We start from the raw sequence: 18644 nt of genomic DNA on the forward strand, positions 1-18644 counted from the left end.
TTGGAAAGATTAATGAAATTGATAAATCTTGTTGTTTCTCATACTTTTCTCACTGGGTCCCTCAATAAATTTCCCATTAGAGACCAGCAGCTTATCCTTCTATCCTGATGCTATGTCAGAGCCAGTCCTCCTGACTCTCCATAGGAGAGACATCCTGAAGGACATGGAGTGGGCACAGTCCACAAAGCATAGACAGGTGGGCGAGAAAACATCCTGGAAAGGACCAGCCTCCCGGGGCCCTGCTAGGTGTGCAGGACACAGGAGAGATTCCTGAGGAGTTTCTGCCTAGGCCCAGGGCCTACAAGGGGTCAAGAAAGAGCTACCTTTTTGCAAAAGACAGAAGTCAGCCCCCATGAGCAATGAAACAAATGTCTAGGGGATCTTAGGGCTTGAGGAAATATTTCTCACTCTGAAATTAGACTGAATCTGAGCTCCCCAGCACAGAGAAAAACACGGAGTAGAAAGAGAAAAAATCCCACAGATATTCTGCTCCTGAACCGTTTCTCTTTTATGCATTTTTCCCTTTTACCACTGTTTCCTTCATATAAGAGACTGTAAAGTCTGTGCCAACCCCAGCAAGGTGTGAATCCAGGATTACATCAGCAATTGGAATTAGACCCCTGAGGGCTCTACAATCAGCAGGGAAAGAGCTAGAGACGTGAACAGATTGGCTACAGGGACCTGAGCCAGGTGAGGTCCCTGCAATCTCACTAACCACTTCCAGACAAACTCTAGGGCTCACTTTCCCTTTATGTTAAATTTATGTATGCTATGTTCTGGTTGTAATTCCTTTCCAGCTTCAAATTGTATTATTTACAAAATATGCTGAGAGATCATGGCCTGCTCTCACATCCCCTCACTTTGTCCCCTTCAGTCACACAGGGATTTCAGTGCCTGAAATCAGCTGGGTCCAGGGCAGACATTGTAAGAAATTTATCAAACCAGCAATATTTATTGACTATGTGTACCCAGTTGTGGATTCTGGATTTGGAAAGAATAAAGTTGGCCTTCCTTCCATCCTCCTGTGTGTCTCCCTCTGAATTTAATTATTAAATTTGAGGAGTATTAATATTAGAGAGGATGTAGAACTACTGACACCCACATGCTGCCGCTGGCACTGTGACTAGGTCCTGTGGTTTCGGAAAATTCTGTTGTCATCCTGTATAGTAAAAGTGTTACCAAAAGAGTATCTGGGGTCCAGCTGCTCACTGCTCAAAAGCCAATAAACAGGCCAGGTGGGTGGGAAGGAAAGCTTCCTTTATTTCAGATCCTGGCAACTGTGTGGAGGGAGATGGGGCTAGGCAGACATCTGTTCAAAGGCTGACTCCCCATCACTGGCAACCCGTGGGGTAAGAGCTCTTATATTCAGAAGGAGGGGGCTATATGTAGAAACAGCACAATCAGCTCTGACAATCGTCTTCAAATTGGTCATCGGTGGTGCGACCAATGTCATCTTGGTTGTTTTAGGTACAGTTAATCTTCAGTTCCAGGGTCGGTTTGTTTCCACTTCTTTGAGGTCAGTTCTCAGAATTGTGGCAGCTTATGTGGTGGGGGTACAGTCTGGTCATCATATAATTGAAGTCTTCCACATGGGGTTTCATAAGGTAGCTCACAGGATATGGTTCAAAATACTAGCTACAGTCCTTGAGAAGGAACTAAAGGTCCTTAACTGTGCTTGCTGCTGCTGCTGCTGCTAAGTTGCTTCAGTCGTGTCCAACTCTGTGCGACCCCATAGACAGCAGCCCACCAGGCTCCGCTGTCCCTGGGATTCTCCAGACAAGAACACTGGAGTGGGTTGCCATTTCCTTCTCCAATGTAGGAAAGTGAAAAGTGAAAGTGAAGTCGCTCAGTCGTGTCCGACTCTTCGAGACCCCATGGACTGCAGCCCACCAGGCTCCTCCGTCCATGGGATTTTCCAGGCAAGAGTACTGGAGTGGGGTGCCATTGCCTTCTCCGTAACTGTGCTTAGTGACTACATTATTATTATTTGGTCTCCTTTGACAGTTTCCCTCTGTTTTTGCATTTCTCATTTCTCTAATTAAACTCATTCTTTGACTAAAGTTTTCCACAAACAAAAGGCAGGCAAAGAACATGGGTGGGGGGCAATGATCATAGGGTCCTGCTCCATTTCAGAAGTGTGTTTATCCAAGGACCTAGCATGCTGCTGCTGCTGCTAAGTCACTTCAGTCGTGTCCAATTCTGTTCGATCCCATAGACAGCAGCCCACCAGGCTCCGCTGTCCCTGGGATTCTCCAGGCAAGAACATTGGAGTGGGTTGCCATTTCCTACGTGCTCCTAAATACATCCCCCAAATACCCTTGCACACGTACACTGGGGAATATGCACAAGAATACTCACAGCAGCCCTGTTGGCATTAGTAGAAATAAATTAATAAAATCAATTACTAGCAAAAATTTAAATGGGAAAATGAAAAATACATTATGATATATTCACATACTGAAATACCACCAGAAGTGAAAGAAAATGTACTACAGCTAGATACAGTAATATGGGTGAATTTTCAGAAGTATAATGTTGAGAAAAAATGCTATGAGGGAATACATATAATGATTCTACTCATATAAAGTTCAAAAATATACAAAACTAAAAATAGATGGTTTAAGATTCAAGTATGCTTGGTGAAACTGCAATAGGAAAGAAACTTTGTATTCTCACACAATCACTAAAGGGATATTGCTTGTAAGCTTAAATTATGCAGTGACCCATCTTTGGGATCCCTGGCTCCCATGTCATGATCATCAAGCTAAAATACCTTTGTTTAGCTCATGGGAAACTTCCAGACCGTGCCCCACCTGTGAATGGCTGCCGGACAGGAGAAATTAACACATCTCCTCCGGAGTCTGACCAGAAACAGTACCTTACTCCCTCCCCTTTTAGTGTAAAAAAAGGCTGAATTCTAACTCAGGAAAGATGGTTCACTCGTCCACAGTCTTCTCCTTCTGTGGGTTTTCTGCAGAGAGTCACTATTCCTTGCCCTAGCAACTTGTCCCTTGATTAATTGGCCCATTTGGGGTGAGCAGTACAAGCTTGGACTCGGTAATAAAATCACAGGAAAAGTGAGAGTATAGCATAGATTATGTTTGGAAGAGATTGTTTGGAGGAAAGGGGAAAGGGACAGAACTGCAGAGGGCTACATGGAGTAGTGAGTGCAGGGATGTTTGTTATGCTGTTTTTCTTCATTCTCAATCTTTGTTTTGTGCGTGTGTGTGTGTGTGTGTGACTCAGTTGTGTCCTACTATTTGAGATCCCATGGACTATAGCCTGCCAGACTCCTCTGTCCATGGAATTCTCCAGGCAAAAATACTGGAGTGGGTAGCCATTCCCTTCTCCAGGGGAATCTTCCCAACCCAGGGATCAAACCCATATCTCCTGCATTGCAGGCAGATATCTGGAGCCACCAGGGAAGCCCTATTTAATGCCTGCTGCTACTGCTAAGTCGCTTCAGTCGTGTCCGACTCTGTGCGACCCCACAGACGGCAGCCCACCAGGCTCCCCTGTCCCTGGAATTCTCCAGGCAAGAACACTGGAGTGGGTCGCCATTTCCTTCTCCAATGCATGAAAGTGAAAAGTGAAAGTGAAGTTTCTCAGTCGTGTCCAACTCTTCGAGACCCCATGGACTGCAGCCCACCAGGCTCCTCCGTCCATGGGATTTTCCAGGCAAGAGTGCTGGAGTGGGGTGCCATTGCCTTCTCTGATTTAATGCCTACTCAATGCTAAATAAAAGCAATTATAAAGCCATAACAATCAGGTTATAGAAAAGAACATTTAGTATGACCCCATTTTTTGTTTAAAGGTATATGTATTTAATATGTATAATGATTATGTATGTAAAAATGACTAGAAAATTGCACATCAAAATATGAATAGTATTAAACAATGAGTTTTTTCTTATAGTTTGATTTTCTTAAAAAGTCTGTAAGAATTATGCACCATTTTTATTGAAAAATTACTTTCAGCCACATATAGAATTTTATAATGAAATGATATTGCTCACAATATGTCAAAGCCTGGGCTATGAAATTGACATTTTTGTGTATGATCCCAGCTCAGAGAAAGCATTCAGAGACAAAAGAAAAAGATACACCTAAAAGTGATACTGTGTGACCACACAGAATTTCTGTTTAATTCATTTTGCTTAAGTATTTTCTAAGCTCCTTCACAGTACCACTTTTTCAGTAATAAATCATGATGAAAGCTTTTTGTTTGTCTCATTTTAAGAAGGATGAGCCAGGGAATTCCCTGGTGGTCCAGTGGTTAGGACTCTGCTCTCTCACTGTGGAAGCCCCGGGTTCAGTAGCTGGTTGGGGAACTAAGCTCCCACAAGCTGTGCAGTATGGCCCCAAAAAAGAAGAAGAATGTGCCAAAAGCCTACTGCTTACGTAAGCTTTCAGAGGACTCTATGCATCTTGCTCATGGCTTAATCTCTGGCACCTGGAAGCGCTCTACTCACAGGATGCATTCATTAATTATTTACAGAAAAAATGAAAGAGTAAATGAGTGAATTGATGAATAAACAGGTGGAAGGGATAAAGCACAACAGTTGGTCTCCAATATTTATTTGTCCCTTCTCTGTCCATTTCCTTCTCTGTCCATTACAGTCGAAAAGGGTATAAATTCCATGGATGAGAAGAAATTGAAGCCCAAGATGGGTAGGAGAGGGTATGGTGTTTCATTCCTTGGCTTGGATGAAGTCCTTTCTAGCAGCCCAGACACCTTACAGACTGACCATCTTTGTGGATTCTTAGGAGGCAGGGAGGTTGTAGAATAAGATGAACAAACAGCAACCGAGTTTCAAAAAAAAGAAGAAGTGGAAAGAAGAGGGATTCCATGAACTTGAGAGGGGTCATCCACCTCTGTTAAGGGCAAGATTCTATGCTTTTGCAATTCTTGGTAAGACATCCTTTGTTGGCACTTTGAAAAGGAAGTGTTCACTGCAAGTCAGCATGGGTGAAGCTGGGGCAATGAGGCTGGGCCAACTTCACTTCCTTCTCTGGCAGCAATGAACTGCTGAGGAGCCATGGGCTGGAAAAAGCTGCGAGCAAAGGCTCTGCTCTCCAGCATTTAATAAATTTTCTCCAGCTAGGAAAACAGTAAAACTCAGGAAACTAATGTACTGTCTACTGTGGGCTGGTACATTATCCCATGTGCCAGTGCAAAAAACAAAAACTTTAACCCCCCAAAAGTTACCCAGCCTTAATCCTCCCCAGGCCTCCTGCCTCACTCCAGCCCTTCTTTTCTGAGTAGAGAAGTAGGGTCAGTTATGCAAGAATAAAGCTTCAGGAGGAGGGTACACGCTGTTTACAAAAGTATGGAAAGCTGATACCTGAGTGTTACCAGGAACTTAGATTCAAGAGTCCAGAAGTTGGCACAGGGATGCAAGCGATGATGTGAATGAATCAGCTTCTCCCCTCCTCCTGCCCACGTGTGTCCCCCACCTCCCCCACATCTGACGCTCTGCTCACCAAGGGACAAAGACCAGTGTCGGCCACCTGCCCCTTCCTGGTGCACACCCAGGAGCCCACAGTCAGCAGGGAGGACAAAGGCAGCCATCAGAGGCATCCACTACATGTCTCTCCATCTCTCTGAACTTAAAAAGAACTGGGAGAGGCCCTGCTCCCCACTGGGCTCTGGTTTGCTGGGAGAAATTAGGCAGCTCAGATCCTTTCCATCCACCTACAGGGGGGAGACTGAAGTCTCAGGGGGAGGCATTCACAGTCTTCTCTTCCTGTTTTCCCTTAAAGCAGCTGACAAGAGCTCTTGTTACATCCACCCACCTGTTCTCCAGGATGCAGCTACCTTCAGGGCCCACATGGATGAAAGGGAAAGTAAACTGTAGAGTGACCAGACAGAAAGGACCTGGACAATGGCCCTCACCTCCCTTCTCTTCAGTCACCTGCTCATCTGTGTATTCCTCGAATGCTCCAATCTCATTCCTCCTCTAGGTCTTGGTCTTGCTGTTCCCACTCCTAGGACACACCTCCTCCAGTCTCCCCCAAGCAAGTCTGGCTCATCCTCAACAGGCCAGCCCCAGCAGAAGTGACACTCCCTCTGAAGAGGCTCCCCTGACTGGCTTGGTAAGCAACCTCCACTCGACCCTCAGGTCTATCAGAACACCTTGGTTTTTCCTCTTTCTAACTTCTAATTCCATCTCCTACTCCCTGTTTGTCTGATTCTCCACTATAATTTGAGCATCTAAAAAGCAGAAGCCTTCTTTTCTTGTCTGCCTTAGTATCCCCAGGTTGTAGAAAGTATCTGGCATGCAGAAGAAGTTCAATAAAGATCAGTTCAGTTCAGTCACTGAGTCGTGTCCGACTCTGCGATCCCATGGACTGCAGCACACAGTCTTCCCTGTCCATCACTGACTCCCAGAGCTTGCTCAGACTCAAGTCCATCGAATCGGTGATGCCATCCTACTGTCTCATCCTCTGTCATCCCCTTCTCCTCCTGCCTTCAATTTTCCCCAGCATCAGGGTCCTTTCCAATGAGTCAGCTCTTTGCATCAGGTGGCCAAAGTATTGCAGTTTCAGCTTCAGCATCAATCCTTCCAATGAATATTCAGGACTGATTTCATTTAGGATGGACTGGTTGGATCTCCTTGCAGTCCAAGGGACTCTCAAGAGTCTTCTCCAATACCACAGTTCAAAAGCATCAATTTTTTAGCACTCAGCTTTCTTTAGAGTCCAACTCTCACATCCATACATAACTAGTGGAAAAATCATAGCTTTGACTAGATGGACTTTTGTTGGCAAAGTAATGTCTGTGCTTTTATGCTGTCTAGGTTGGTCATAACTTTTCCTCCAAGGAGTAAGTGTCTTTTTATTTCATGGCTGCAGTCACCATCTGCAGTGATTTTGGAGCCCAAAAAATAAAGTCAGCCACTGTTTCCACTGTTTTTCCATATATGTCCCATGAAGTGATGGGACCAGATGCTGTGATCTTAGTTTTCTGAATGTTGAGCTTTAAGCCAACTTTTTCACTCTCCTCTTTCACTTTCATCAAGAGGCTCTTTAGTTCTTCTTCCCTTTCTGTCATAAGGGTGGTGTCATCTGCATATCTGAGGTTATTGATATTTCTCCTGGCAATCTTGATTCAAACTTGTGCTTCATCCAGTCCAGCATTTCTCATGATGTACTCTGCATATAAGTTAAATAAACAGGGAGACAATATATAGCCTTGACATACTCCTTTCCCGATTTGGAACCAGTCTGTTGTTCCATGTCCAGTTCTAACTGTTGCTTCCTGACCTGCATACACATTTCTCAAAAGGCAGGTCAGGTGGTCTGGTATTCCCATCTCTTTCAGAATTTTCCAGTTTGTTGTGATCCACACAGTCAAAGGCTTTGGCGTAGTCAATAAAGCAGAAGTAGATGTTTTCCTGGAACTCTCTTGCTTTTTCGATGATCCAGCAGATGTTGGCAATTTGATCTCTGGTTCCCCTGCCTTTTCTAAATCCATCTTGAACATCTGAAAGTTCACAGTTCACATACTGTTGAAGCCTGGCTATGAGAACTTTAAACATCACTTTGCTAGTGTGTGAGATGAGTGCAATTGTGTGGTAGTTTGAACATTCTTTAGCATTGCCTTTCTTTGGGACTGGAATGAAAACTGACCTTTTCCAGTCCTGTGGTCACTGCTGAGTTTTCCAAATTTGCTGGCATATTGAGTGCAGCACTTTCACAGCATCATCTTTTAGAATTTGAAATAGCTCCACTGGAATTCCATCCCCTATGCTTGTTTTGTTCTTAGTGATGCTTCCTAAGGCCCACTTGTCTTCACATTCCAGGACAGGTGGCTCTAGATGAGTGATCACACCACCGTGCTTATCTGGGTCGTGAAGATCTTTTTTGTACAGTTCTTCTGTGTATTCTTGCCACCTCTTCTTAATATCTTCTGCTTCTATTAGGTCCATACCATTTCTGTCCCTTATTGTGCCCATCTTTGCATGAGATGTTCCCTTGGTATATCTAATTTTCTTGAAGAGATCTCTAGTCTTTCCCATTCTATTGTTTTCCTCTATTTCTTTGCACTGATCACTGAGGGAGGCTTTCTTATCTCTTCTTGCTATTCTTTAAAACTCTGCATTCAGATAGGTATATCTTTCCTTTTCTCCTTTGCGTTTCACATGTTTTCTTTTCTCAGCTATTTGTAAGGCCCACTAGGACAATCATTTTGCCTTTTTGCATTTCTTTTTCTTGAGGATGATCTTGATTACTGCTTTCTGTACAGTGTCATGAACCTCCATCCATAGTTCTTCAGGCACCTTGTCTATCAGATCTAATCCCTTACATCTATTTATCACTTCCACTGTATAATCATGAGGGACATGATTTAGGTCATACCTGAATAGTCTAGTGGTTTTCCCTACTTTCTTCAATTTAAGTCTGAATTTGGCAATAAGGAGTTCATGATCTGAGCCACAGTCAGCTCCCAGTCTTGTTTTTGCTGACTGTATACAGCTTCTCCATCTTTGGCTGCAAAGAATATAATCAATGTGATTTCGGTATTGACTATCTGGCGAATGGTCAATCAATGTTAACCATTTATCTCTTTATCTTTAATCTGTAAACATAGATTAAAAATTAAATAAAAAATAATTTTTTAAATAAAATTAAAAATAAGGTTAAAATTTTTAAATCTACTGAATGAGTGAACCTCAGCGCTCGGGAATGTCTCAATGCAGACACCTAAGGGAAATTTCACTCACTTACATTGTTAGGTTACACACACCTTTCAGAAAGCATGCAAAGCTTTACAAGCTTAATGAAATTACTCAAAAGTTCCCATAGCTTGTACGTGGTGGACTCTGGGACCTAAAACAATGCCTCAGACTAGATCCAAAGTTTCTGCTCTTTCCATGAGAACAGGGGGTTAATGCTTTTACCTTTCAGTGGGAAACTTTTTTGGGACAACAAACTGGAACCCTACTATGTACAGCTGATAAAACACAGGTACTTAACACCACGAACTATCACCCCACATCATTAGTTGGCCACTCTCAAAGATACAGGAAATAACAGTCCCATATCCCAAAAGAACCCTCTTCAGTTCAGTTCAGTTCAGTTGCTCAGTTGTGTCCAACTCTTTGTGACCCCATGAACCGCATCACGCCAGGCCTCCCTGTCCATCACCAGCTCCCGGAGTTTACTCAAACTCATGTTCATCGAGTTGGTAATGCCATACCCATCTCATCCTCTGTCATCCCCTTCTCCTCTCGCCTTCAATCCTTCCCAGCATCAGAGTCTTTTCCAATGAGTCAGCTCTTTGCAGAAGGTGGCCAACGGTTGGAGTTTCAGCTTCAACATCAGTCCTTCCAACAAACATTCAGGACTGATTTCCTTTAGGATGGACTAATTGGATCTCCTTGCAGTCCAAGGGACTCTCAAGAGTCCTCTCCAACACCACAGTTCAAAAGCATCAATTCTTCGGCACTCAGCTTTCTTCACAGTCCAACTCTCACATCCATGCATGACCACTGGAAAAACCATAACCTTGACTAGACGGACCTTTGTTGGCAAAGTAATGTCTGTGCTTTTTAATATGCTGTCTAGGTTGGTCATAACTTTTCTTGCAAGGAGTAAAAGTCTTTTATTTCATGGCTGCAATCACCATCTGCAGTGATTTTGGAGCCCAAAAAAATAAAGTCTGCCACTGTTTCCACTGTTTCCCCATCTATTTGCCATGAAGTGATGGGACCGGATGCCATGATCTTAGTTTTCTGAATGTTGAGCTTTAAGCCAACTTTTTCACTCTCCTCTTTCACCTTCATCAAGAAGCTCTTTAGTTCTTCTTCACTTTCTGCCATAAGGGTGGTGTCATCTGCATATCTGAGGTTATTGAGATTTCTCCTGGCAATCTTGATTCTAGCTTGTGCTTCATCCATCCTGGCATTTCACATGATGTACTCTGCATATAAGTTAAATAAACAGGGAGACAATATACAGCCTTGACATACTCCTTTCCCGATTTGGAACCAGTCTGTTGTTCCATGTCCAGTTCTAACTGTTGCTTCCTGACCTGCATACAGATTTCTCAAGAGGCAGGTCAGGTGGTCTGGTATTCCCATCTCTTTCAGAATTTTCCAGTTTGTTGTGATCCACACAGTCAAAGGCTTTGGCATAGTCAATAAAGCAGAAGTAGATGTTTTCCTGGAACTCTCTTGCTTTTTCGATGATCCAGCAGATGTTGGCAATTTGATCTCTGGTTCCTCTGTCTTTTCTAAAACCAGCTTGAACATCTGAAAATTCACGGTTCACATATTGTTGAAGCCTGGCTTGGAGAATTTTGAGCGTTACTTTACTAGCGTGTGAAATGAGTGCAATGTGCAGTAGTCTGAGCTTTCTTTGGCATTGCCTTTCTTAGGGACTGGAATGAAAACTGACCTTTCCCAGTCCTGTGGCCACTGTGGAGTTTTCCATATTTGCTGGAACCCTCTTACCCAGGCAAGCCAGGGTGGTTGGCACCTTCCATCTCAGTCACTAAACCATCCTGGCATCCTGAGCACGGCCCCTGCCGCACACACTTAGGGTGACAAGACACAACTGTATTCTGTGGACAACACTGCCCTGCCTCTGGCTCCCCCAGCTCAGTCCAGAAGAAACTGTCCCTCAGTCTTGTCCTGGAGGCCGGCCTGGCTGAGCAGAGAGCCCAGGCCCCTGCCTGCGTAGCTAAGGGTCTGATGAAGCTCCCTGGGCTGGGCAGGGGGCAGGGCCCTTCTGTTCCACGTAGGTGAAGGTTTCTAATCCACCCTGGCTGGTGAGGCCCAGCCGTCCCAGGACCCCCCTGGACCCTGCTCCCCCCGCCCAGCCCCCATCAGTCGTGGGTCTTGTGCTCGGGGTGAACTTGCACTCACCCCCACATCCCTCTCTGGTGTCCAGCCAGAGCTGCTGATCCTGAGACAGTCACCCAGCCTCTGAGCTCACGGTCCACCCCTTAGGTCGGGCTCTCCGAGGGGGCTTAACCAGCCTCCCAGGGGAGACCAGGAAAGGGGGGCCATTTCTGACATAGCTCCTGGTCTTCGGGCCTCCCCCACCACCACCCTCAAGACATCAGCCAAACGTGAAAGCCAGGGCCACTCTCTGCCTTCCTCTTTTCTTCGTCTAAATTGACTGAGTTCTCATAATTTACATATGTCATTGGTCACAATTCCAAAGAATCAAAACTGCAAGCTTAAATTTTTGGATCTTATGACTTCCTGAGCAGCAACTTTTTATAAAGGAGGCTCAGAGCCGAGATTTCAAGGAGCCAGAGAACCCAGGACTCCACAGCCCAGCCCTGTTCCTGTTGCTGGTTGGCACCCAGAACGATGAGGGTCAGCCTGGCCGCCCTGGCCTTCCTCCTCACTCTTGCCGTCCTGCACTCGGAGGCCAATGAAGGTGAGCCTGCTACTCCCACTGCTCTGAACAAAGAGAACACAGGGGCTGGAGACAGAAGGTGGGGGTGGGCAGGGTGTGGGGCTGCAGTGAGGAGCTGTGGGTGGTCTGGAAAACATGGTCTGGGGTTCCTGCAAAACAGTGTCTTTCCCGAGGGTGTCTCCCCATATCCGGTAGGGGCTCACTTCTGCCTCCCCTAGGGTGGGGAAAACCTGCCTCTAAAACAGCCTTCCTGGCCTTTGGTCCCCAGCCTCGAGAAGCTGACCCAGAGCCCTCCAGGTGTCTGCTCAGCTGCCTCCATACAGGAGCAGAATCTGGGCGAGAGGAACCCACAAAGGATCACGCTCTCTTCACGGCTTAGATGAGGGGTTGACCGTATTTGAATGGTTGCCAGCATTGAAAACTGGAAACGTTAAAAATCCCTATTGCCCATTTCTTTCACAAATATGGAAGACCAAGCAGACATGAGCCCGAGTTTCCACAAGCTCACCTCCAAATTAGACTGAGGTGGAGGTGCTGTCCCTTTAGATAAGGGGCGCTGCCCAGGCCTCAGGGTCCCCACTGCCTGCCACACCCAGCTGTGGTCTGCGTGGTCTTGGGGGGACTTTGAGCCTGAGACACGCGGGTCAGCTTCCCTCCTCTCGCTGCAAGACCTGTCCAGTGTGTACACAGCGCAGAGCTGTGTACGAGCTCTCAGTAAATACCTGTGCTACAGGAAGAGCAGGCAGGGCTAAACCCCAGTGTCCTGACCCCCAGCTCACTGCCCTCAACAGGCCTGCTTGCCTCACTGCGGGGGGCTGGAGCCAGGGGATAAGGCGGCACAGAGGGACCTGGGAGGAGGCTTCCCAGGAAACAACTCTCCTGAGATGAATTTCTTTTTTTTTTTTTTTTAACTTTTATTTTTGTATTGGGGTATAGATGATTCACAATGTTGTCAGTTTCAGGTGAACAGGGAAGGGACTCAATCATACATATACACGCATCCATTCTCCCCCAAACTCTTCTCCCATCCACGTAACATTGAGCAGAGTTCCCTGTGCTCTACAGTAAGTCATTATTGGTTATCCATTTTAAATATAGCAGTGTGTACATGTCCATCTCAAACTCTCTAACTCTCCCTTCCCCCATCCTTCCCTCCTGGCAACCACAAGTTCATTCTCTAAGTCTGTGAGTCTCTGTTTTATAAGTTCATTTGTATCATTTATTTTTAGACTCCGAGTATAAGGGATGTCATAGGATATTTCTCCTCCGTGTGACTTACTTCACTTAGCATGTCGCTATTGTTGCTGTTCAGTCGCCCAGTCGTGTCCAGCTCTTTGAGACCCCATGGACTGCAGCACGCAGGCCTCCCTGCCCCTCACCATCTCCCGGAGTTTTCTCAGTATGGCAGTCTCTAAATCCATACACGTTGCTGCAAATGGTATCATTTCATTATTTTTAAAGGCTTAGTAATATTCCACTGTATATATGTACACATGTATGTATATATGTATACATGTATGTATGTATATATGTACACATGTACCACATCTTCTTTACCCATTCCTCTATCAATAGACATTTAGATTGCTTCCAAGTTTTGGCTATTGTAAACAGATCTCCTGAGCTGAATTTCAACTGAAATCAGAGACCAACCAATACTCCACACTAGGACTGTCCTTTGACATCCTGCTAGTTCGATGGATGATGGCTGTTTTTCAATTTTGACTGTGAAATTTTGACTGCGAAAGAGCTTTTCACTGCTTTCCAATAATTTCAGTTATTGTCATAAGACCTCTCATCTGCAAACCAGATCAGTGATAACTTCTCAAAGGGTGGTTTTGAGGAAGGAAGATGAGTCACATCGGGAACTAAGCCAGGCACCAGGCCTGTAGTAGAGTCTCAGGGCACATCTTCCTGGACTCACGAGGGGGTTGAGTTGAAAGTTGAAAGTTAAGTTGCTCAGTCATGTCCGACTCTTTGCGACCCCGTGGACTGTAGCCCACCAGACTCCTCTGGCCATGGGATTCTCCAGGCAAGAATACTGGAGTGGGTTGCCGTTTCCTTCTCAGGTTACCTCCCGATAAACGCAACCGGAAATGGAAAATACCGGAAGTTGAAAATGCATATAATGCACCTAATCTCCCAGACACCATAGCTTAGCCTCGCCCATCTCAAAGGTGCTCAGAACTCACCTTAGCTGACAGTCAGGGAACATCATCCAACACAGGCCTATTTTGTGATGGAATGCTGTCTAACACAGGTAATGTTTTTGAACACTGTACTGAAAATGATCCACAGAATGGTTGTCTGGGTCCAGACTGGTGGTAAGTGCGTCAGTGTTGACCCCAATGATCCCATGCCTGATCCAGAGTTGCAGCTGCTCTGCACAGCATCTCAAGAGAGGATCTATCCCGTATATACGTAAAAAGCCGACTTTGTGCCACTTGCTCGGGCAACACACTGGAATGCACTGGGAGCAGAAGCAGATCATCTCTCCCCGGGAGCCTGGGTCTGGAAGCTCTGCTCTGGTCAGCCTGTGACCTTCTGTGCCTTGTTTAGTTTTCCGGACCCACAGCTTCCTCGTCTGTTCCGTGGGGGTAATAAGGCCTTTACTGCACAAAACAATCATCGGTATAAAAATCAATTTGCACAAGGCTATTGCCGCAAGGCCATTATTTGCCATTTCAAGGACAAAGGAAAGGGTGGGTGTCCTGCCTGGAGTCACACAGCTTTCAGGAAAAAAAAAAAACAAGGACAAGTTGAACTTTCCTGCCTCCTAGCCAAGGCCCTGCTCCTCTGAGCCGAGCAAACATCCGCTTCTAGCAGCAACCCCGCCCCTACCTGTGAGAGAGGGTCCTCTCAGATGCAGGGAACAGTCCCGCCCTGCTGTGGCCCACCCTGGACGTCCACTAGCATTTTCAAGTGGGAATTCTTCTCAGCACTTCTCAGGACATTATATGTTTTTTCTAAATTCCAAATCCCAAGAAAAGTCAGTTGAGCAATTGGGGAAAACGGGCAAAAGTATTCTAATTCTGTTGATGGAATAAAGCTTAACATTCAACAGAGAGATGTCACTGACTTAAAGGAATTTGCTGACATCAGGCATGAAAGCAGGAAACACTGGCACGTGGAGTTAAGGTTAAGATCAGCACGTGGGGGGATGTGGGCTGGAGCACAAACGGGAGAAGTGGTCTTGATCCAGCTTCTTGAGACCATTGCCCTGTTACACATGGCAGTTCACAGCTCTGTCTGCTGCTAAGAAATGCTGCTGCTGCTGCTGCTAAGTCACTTCAGTCATGTCCGACTCTGTGTGACCCCATAGAAGGCAGTCCACCAGGCTCCCCCATCCCTGGGATTCTCCAGGCAAGAACACTGGAGTGGGTTGCCATTTCCTTCTCCAATGCATCAAAGTGAAAAAATAAAGTGAAGTCGCTCAGTCGTATCCGACTCCTAGCGACCCCATGGACTGCAGCCTACCAGGCTCCTCCATCCATGGAATTTTCCAGGCAAGAGTACTGGAGTGGGGTGCCATTGCCTTTTCCGAAGAAATGCTAGTAAGTTTGTAAAATTCATACACCTTCACAATCACTCAGCTGTGTCTGACTCTTTGCGACCCCATGGACTGTAGCCCACAGGCTCCTCTGTCCATGGGGATTCTCCAGGCAAGAATATTGGGGTGGGTTACCATGCCCTCCTCCACGGGATTGTCCCAACCCAGGGATTGAACCCAGGTCTCCTGCATTGCACGCGGATTCTTTACCATCTGAGCCACCAGGGAAGCCCAATCACGTAAGAGGAAATACAAAGAGAAAATGCATACATGTCACAGAATACTGGGACATGAAACCAAAAACATTTGCTAACATTTATATACGATCTAAATTAGCTAAAGCAGGGGACTTCCCCGGTGGTCCAGTGGTTAAGACTGCACACTTTCAATGAAAGGGACACAGGTTTGATCCCTGGTCCAGGAACTAAGATTCCACGTGTTGTGTGGGCAGAATGCAATATCAATTTGAATGAGAAAAACAAATTCAGGAGAAGCAGACCAGATATGTCCATCATTAAAATAGGAAATTAGCTCACGTGAAGGAAGCATTTAGTACTCAAACTCCAACTGAAAATGCATTTAGACATTCTTTCAACAGTTGGGCCAATCCAGAATGGAAAAAATGTTCTATGGAATTACTTGCTACAAAAGAAAGGTAAAGACTACAAGCAGTTTGCAATTGATGCTGCCTGTGTTTTAAATTTTTATTTTTGAATGAGAACTTTAAATATTTTAAATAGTTGTTGCACTTTTTTTGGTTTTTAAATGGTTTTCATTGGCCCTTTATTTTGTGTTAATGTTCCCATCTTTTCATGTTTTTTATTATCAACTGTCTTTAGCTGCTAGAGAACATTAAATGTGTTACTGAGTTTATAATCTTGTCATCATACATAAAAACATCCCTTATTGTTACTTTGAATTTATTTTTATAGAAAACCTTTTTTTTGGGGAAAAAAAAAAACCTTCATAGAAAAATGATTCACTGTTTACTGTGTAGTCACATTATTTTTAAAACATGAGAATAAAGTGTTATATATTAAAAAAATCACCTAACACAACACTAAATCAACTATACTTCAAAATAAAATAAAACCTTAAAATGAAAAAAAAATTAATATGTAGTACAACCTAAAATGATTTTTATCTCATTTTTAAAAAATATGAATATAGAATAATTTATGATCTGAGAATTTCCAGGAATTCTGATTTCGTATTCCTGAATCCTGAGGAAAACCAGAAATTTGAAACACTAGGACCACAGAGTCCCATCCCAGCCTTGGAGAGGGTCTGGGAGAAGAGGCTGGGAGGGGCTGGAGAGGCAGAGGAGGGAGGAAAGGACTTAGAGGAGGACAATTTAAGCGGGGATAGGGGGTGGTTGGGGGGGGGCCGCAAGGGAGCCTCCCTCATCGTCCAGTAGTTAACACTCTGTGCTGCCAATGCAGGGGCCGCTGGTTCTATCCCTGGTCAAGGAACCCAGGTCCCACATGCAGTGTGGCTTAGCCAAAAGATTTTTTAAAAGGCGGAGAGAGGAGGAAGAGCAGGCCGTTTCCTGCCAGGTGCTCCCATCTCCTGTCTCCCTCCCCTCCTCAGGGGCTGCGGGGAATGCAGATAGAGGTCTAAGCTTTCTCATGGAGAAGCTTCCAGCATCTTACAGTCCTCTACCTTGCAGAACCAGCTGGTAACATGAGAGTCTGCTGTTTCTCCTCGGTAACAAGGAAAATCCCACTCTCTTTGGTGAAAAATTATGAAAGGACCAGTGACAAGTGCCCCCAGGAAGCGGTCATGTAAGTACAGCCCCCCAACAATGGAAAGGGTGCAATCTCAAGAACCAGTAGGGCTGGGAGAGGGAAGGGGGCGGGACTCTCTAGGAACAGTGACAAGAGCAGGGTGGGGTGGGGGTGACACAGGAGGCGCTGCTGGTGGGGGTCGGGGGAGAGGCTGGAGTGGTGGGACGGACTCTTCTTTGCCTGCTGACTCTCCATTTTTCATTTTCTCCTTCTTGCTCCTCAGCTTCCAGACCAGAAGTGGGCGATCCATCTGTGCCAACCCAAGCCAGGCCTGGGTGCAGCAGTACATCGAATACCTGGACCAAATGTCCAAGTGAGCTGCGAACAGTGGGACCTTCACAGTCGAGGGACCATGAGAAGAAGCCACAGAGCCACCTCCCCTCCCCAACCAGCTCCCTCACCCCAGATGGGCCCTGGGCGAGTCCTGGCCCGAATGAAAGCCCGTGCTCGCGTTTCCGTGCTCCTGCTCTCATGGTCTGCGCTCTCCCGAAGCTTTGCCGTGAAGCTCCGCCTCCTGGGGCCAGAGGAGACTGTGGCCTCCGGACAGCATCTGTCGTCCCCTTGCCCGCGCTCAGGTCTTGAAATAAATCCGTGCTGCAGAAAGGGACTGGTGGCTTAAAGTGGTTCTCCCACAGACAGCCTGGTCATTTCTTTGATTTTACAGACACTTCTATGGTATTTACTGCGTATCCGGGGCTTGTAAACATTTCAATAGGAGTAGATGTAAATAGTGGGATGATGGAGGCGTAGTTAGGACCAGGAGGAGGACGAACAGTAACCCCAGTCAGGGTGCTTAGACAAGGCGGACAGTGTGAATGCAGACGACCGTGGGGAGACCCTCTGTCTGCATGTGCAGAGCTCAGGTGCACAGCAAACGCACCTGGTCACTGCCTCGTCCAAGTGGGCAGAGCGGCTCACCCTTCCTAGAAAGCTCTTCCCCAGGTCTCTGCCATTCAAAACATTTACTTCTCTGGGCCCTCCTCGACCGCCTGTAAATAGCGCCCCCTTGTGCTCACTCATCAAATCTGTGCTCTCCCCTCAAATCCGTGCTCCATCCACAATCCATGCACCCCAACGCTGAAGTCCTACAGTCTCTTTAGATGCCGCCTGACCCTTATCCTTGACACCTGGGGTAAAAGTGACCTTGGAAATGTGGCCATCCTCCTCGCCACCTCCTCAACTAAAGACAGAGGCAGGTACAGGGCAGTGCTCTGTGGGCGTGAGGAGGAAAGGGAGGCAGGCAGGAGGCGGAGGCTGATGCCAGTCTGGCCGTGTGTCACTGGACACAGACTGCAGAAGGGCCTCAGGGACACCAGTGTGGCCCAGCACACGCCTTCCAACTCAGTCCTTGGGGAAGGTTTGCCATGGCTGTCGGCCTCAACCCTAAACTCCTGGGCAGGAAGGATGCTCTTCGACCCCAGAGGTCAGAGGTCTCTGTCCATCCATGAGTTTAGTGGTGGGGAGCGGACGACCACCTACTGTCAGGGGCAAAGTCAGGAAAAGAGCACAGTCTGTCCTCAGAGCCCACGGCTGCCCTGGCCAAGGCCATTTCCTCACTGGACGGCCCCCTCCTCTTCCAAACTCCAGTCCTCAGCGCCCCTGTGCTCTTGGACTCACACAAATCCCATCGGAAAACCAGTTCTCTGCACCTCCATCCACACTAAAATGGGATGGAAGCTCAAATCTCAAAGGCAAAGAGACTAGAATGAGTGAGGAGGTGGGGAGACCTGGGGTCTCCGGGAAGGACGGGCGGGAGTGCAGGGGCGAAGGGTAGGGAGGAGGTGGGCACGGCAGGGGCCACTGACAACCTCTGCAGAACAGGCTCTACAAGTGGCATACCGTGGCGTTCACCCCGCTGCCAGGCAGGTCGGCTCTCCTCCTGGGTTACTGGGGTGCTTGGGCCTGCGGGGAGCTGGGTGGATACCGAGCGTCCCC

At 46.5% G+C, this 18644-nt stretch overlaps 1 protein-coding gene across 1 annotated transcript; it reads left to right on the forward strand.

Annotated features, from left to right (window-relative positions):
• Positions 1-11059: 11059 nt before the first annotated feature.
• Positions 11060-17329, forward strand: LOC113877931 (regakine-1). Its single transcript, XM_027518611.1, has 3 exons — positions 11060-11393; positions 16592-16706; positions 16933-17329. The coding sequence occupies exons 1-3, from the start codon at positions 11324-11326 to the stop codon at positions 17024-17026; spliced, it is 279 nt and encodes a 92-aa protein (XP_027374412.1). The 5' UTR covers positions 11060-11323; the 3' UTR covers positions 17027-17329.
• The last annotated feature ends 1315 nt before the right edge of the window (positions 17330-18644 follow it).

Source organism: Bos indicus x Bos taurus, chromosome 19 (assembly GCF_003369695.1).
Source record: "Bos indicus x Bos taurus breed Angus x Brahman F1 hybrid chromosome 19, Bos_hybrid_MaternalHap_v2.0, whole genome shotgun sequence".
In the NCBI taxonomy this organism is placed as follows: Eukaryota; Metazoa; Chordata; class Mammalia; order Artiodactyla; family Bovidae; genus Bos; species Bos indicus x Bos taurus.

Excerpts from the sequence above, each read along its gene's own strand:
- LOC113877931 (XM_027518611.1), top strand. The coding sequence starts at position 11,324 with ATGAGGGTCAGCCTGGCCGCCCTGGCCTTCCTCCTCACTCTTGCCGTC. Across the intron at positions 11,394-16,591 it reads GCACTCGGAGGCCAATGAAG|AACCAGCTGGTAACATGAGA; the intron begins GTGAGCCTGCTA and ends TCTACCTTGCAG. Across the intron at positions 16,707-16,932 it reads TGCCCCCAGGAAGCGGTCAT|CTTCCAGACCAGAAGTGGGC; the intron begins GTAAGTACAGCC and ends CTTGCTCCTCAG.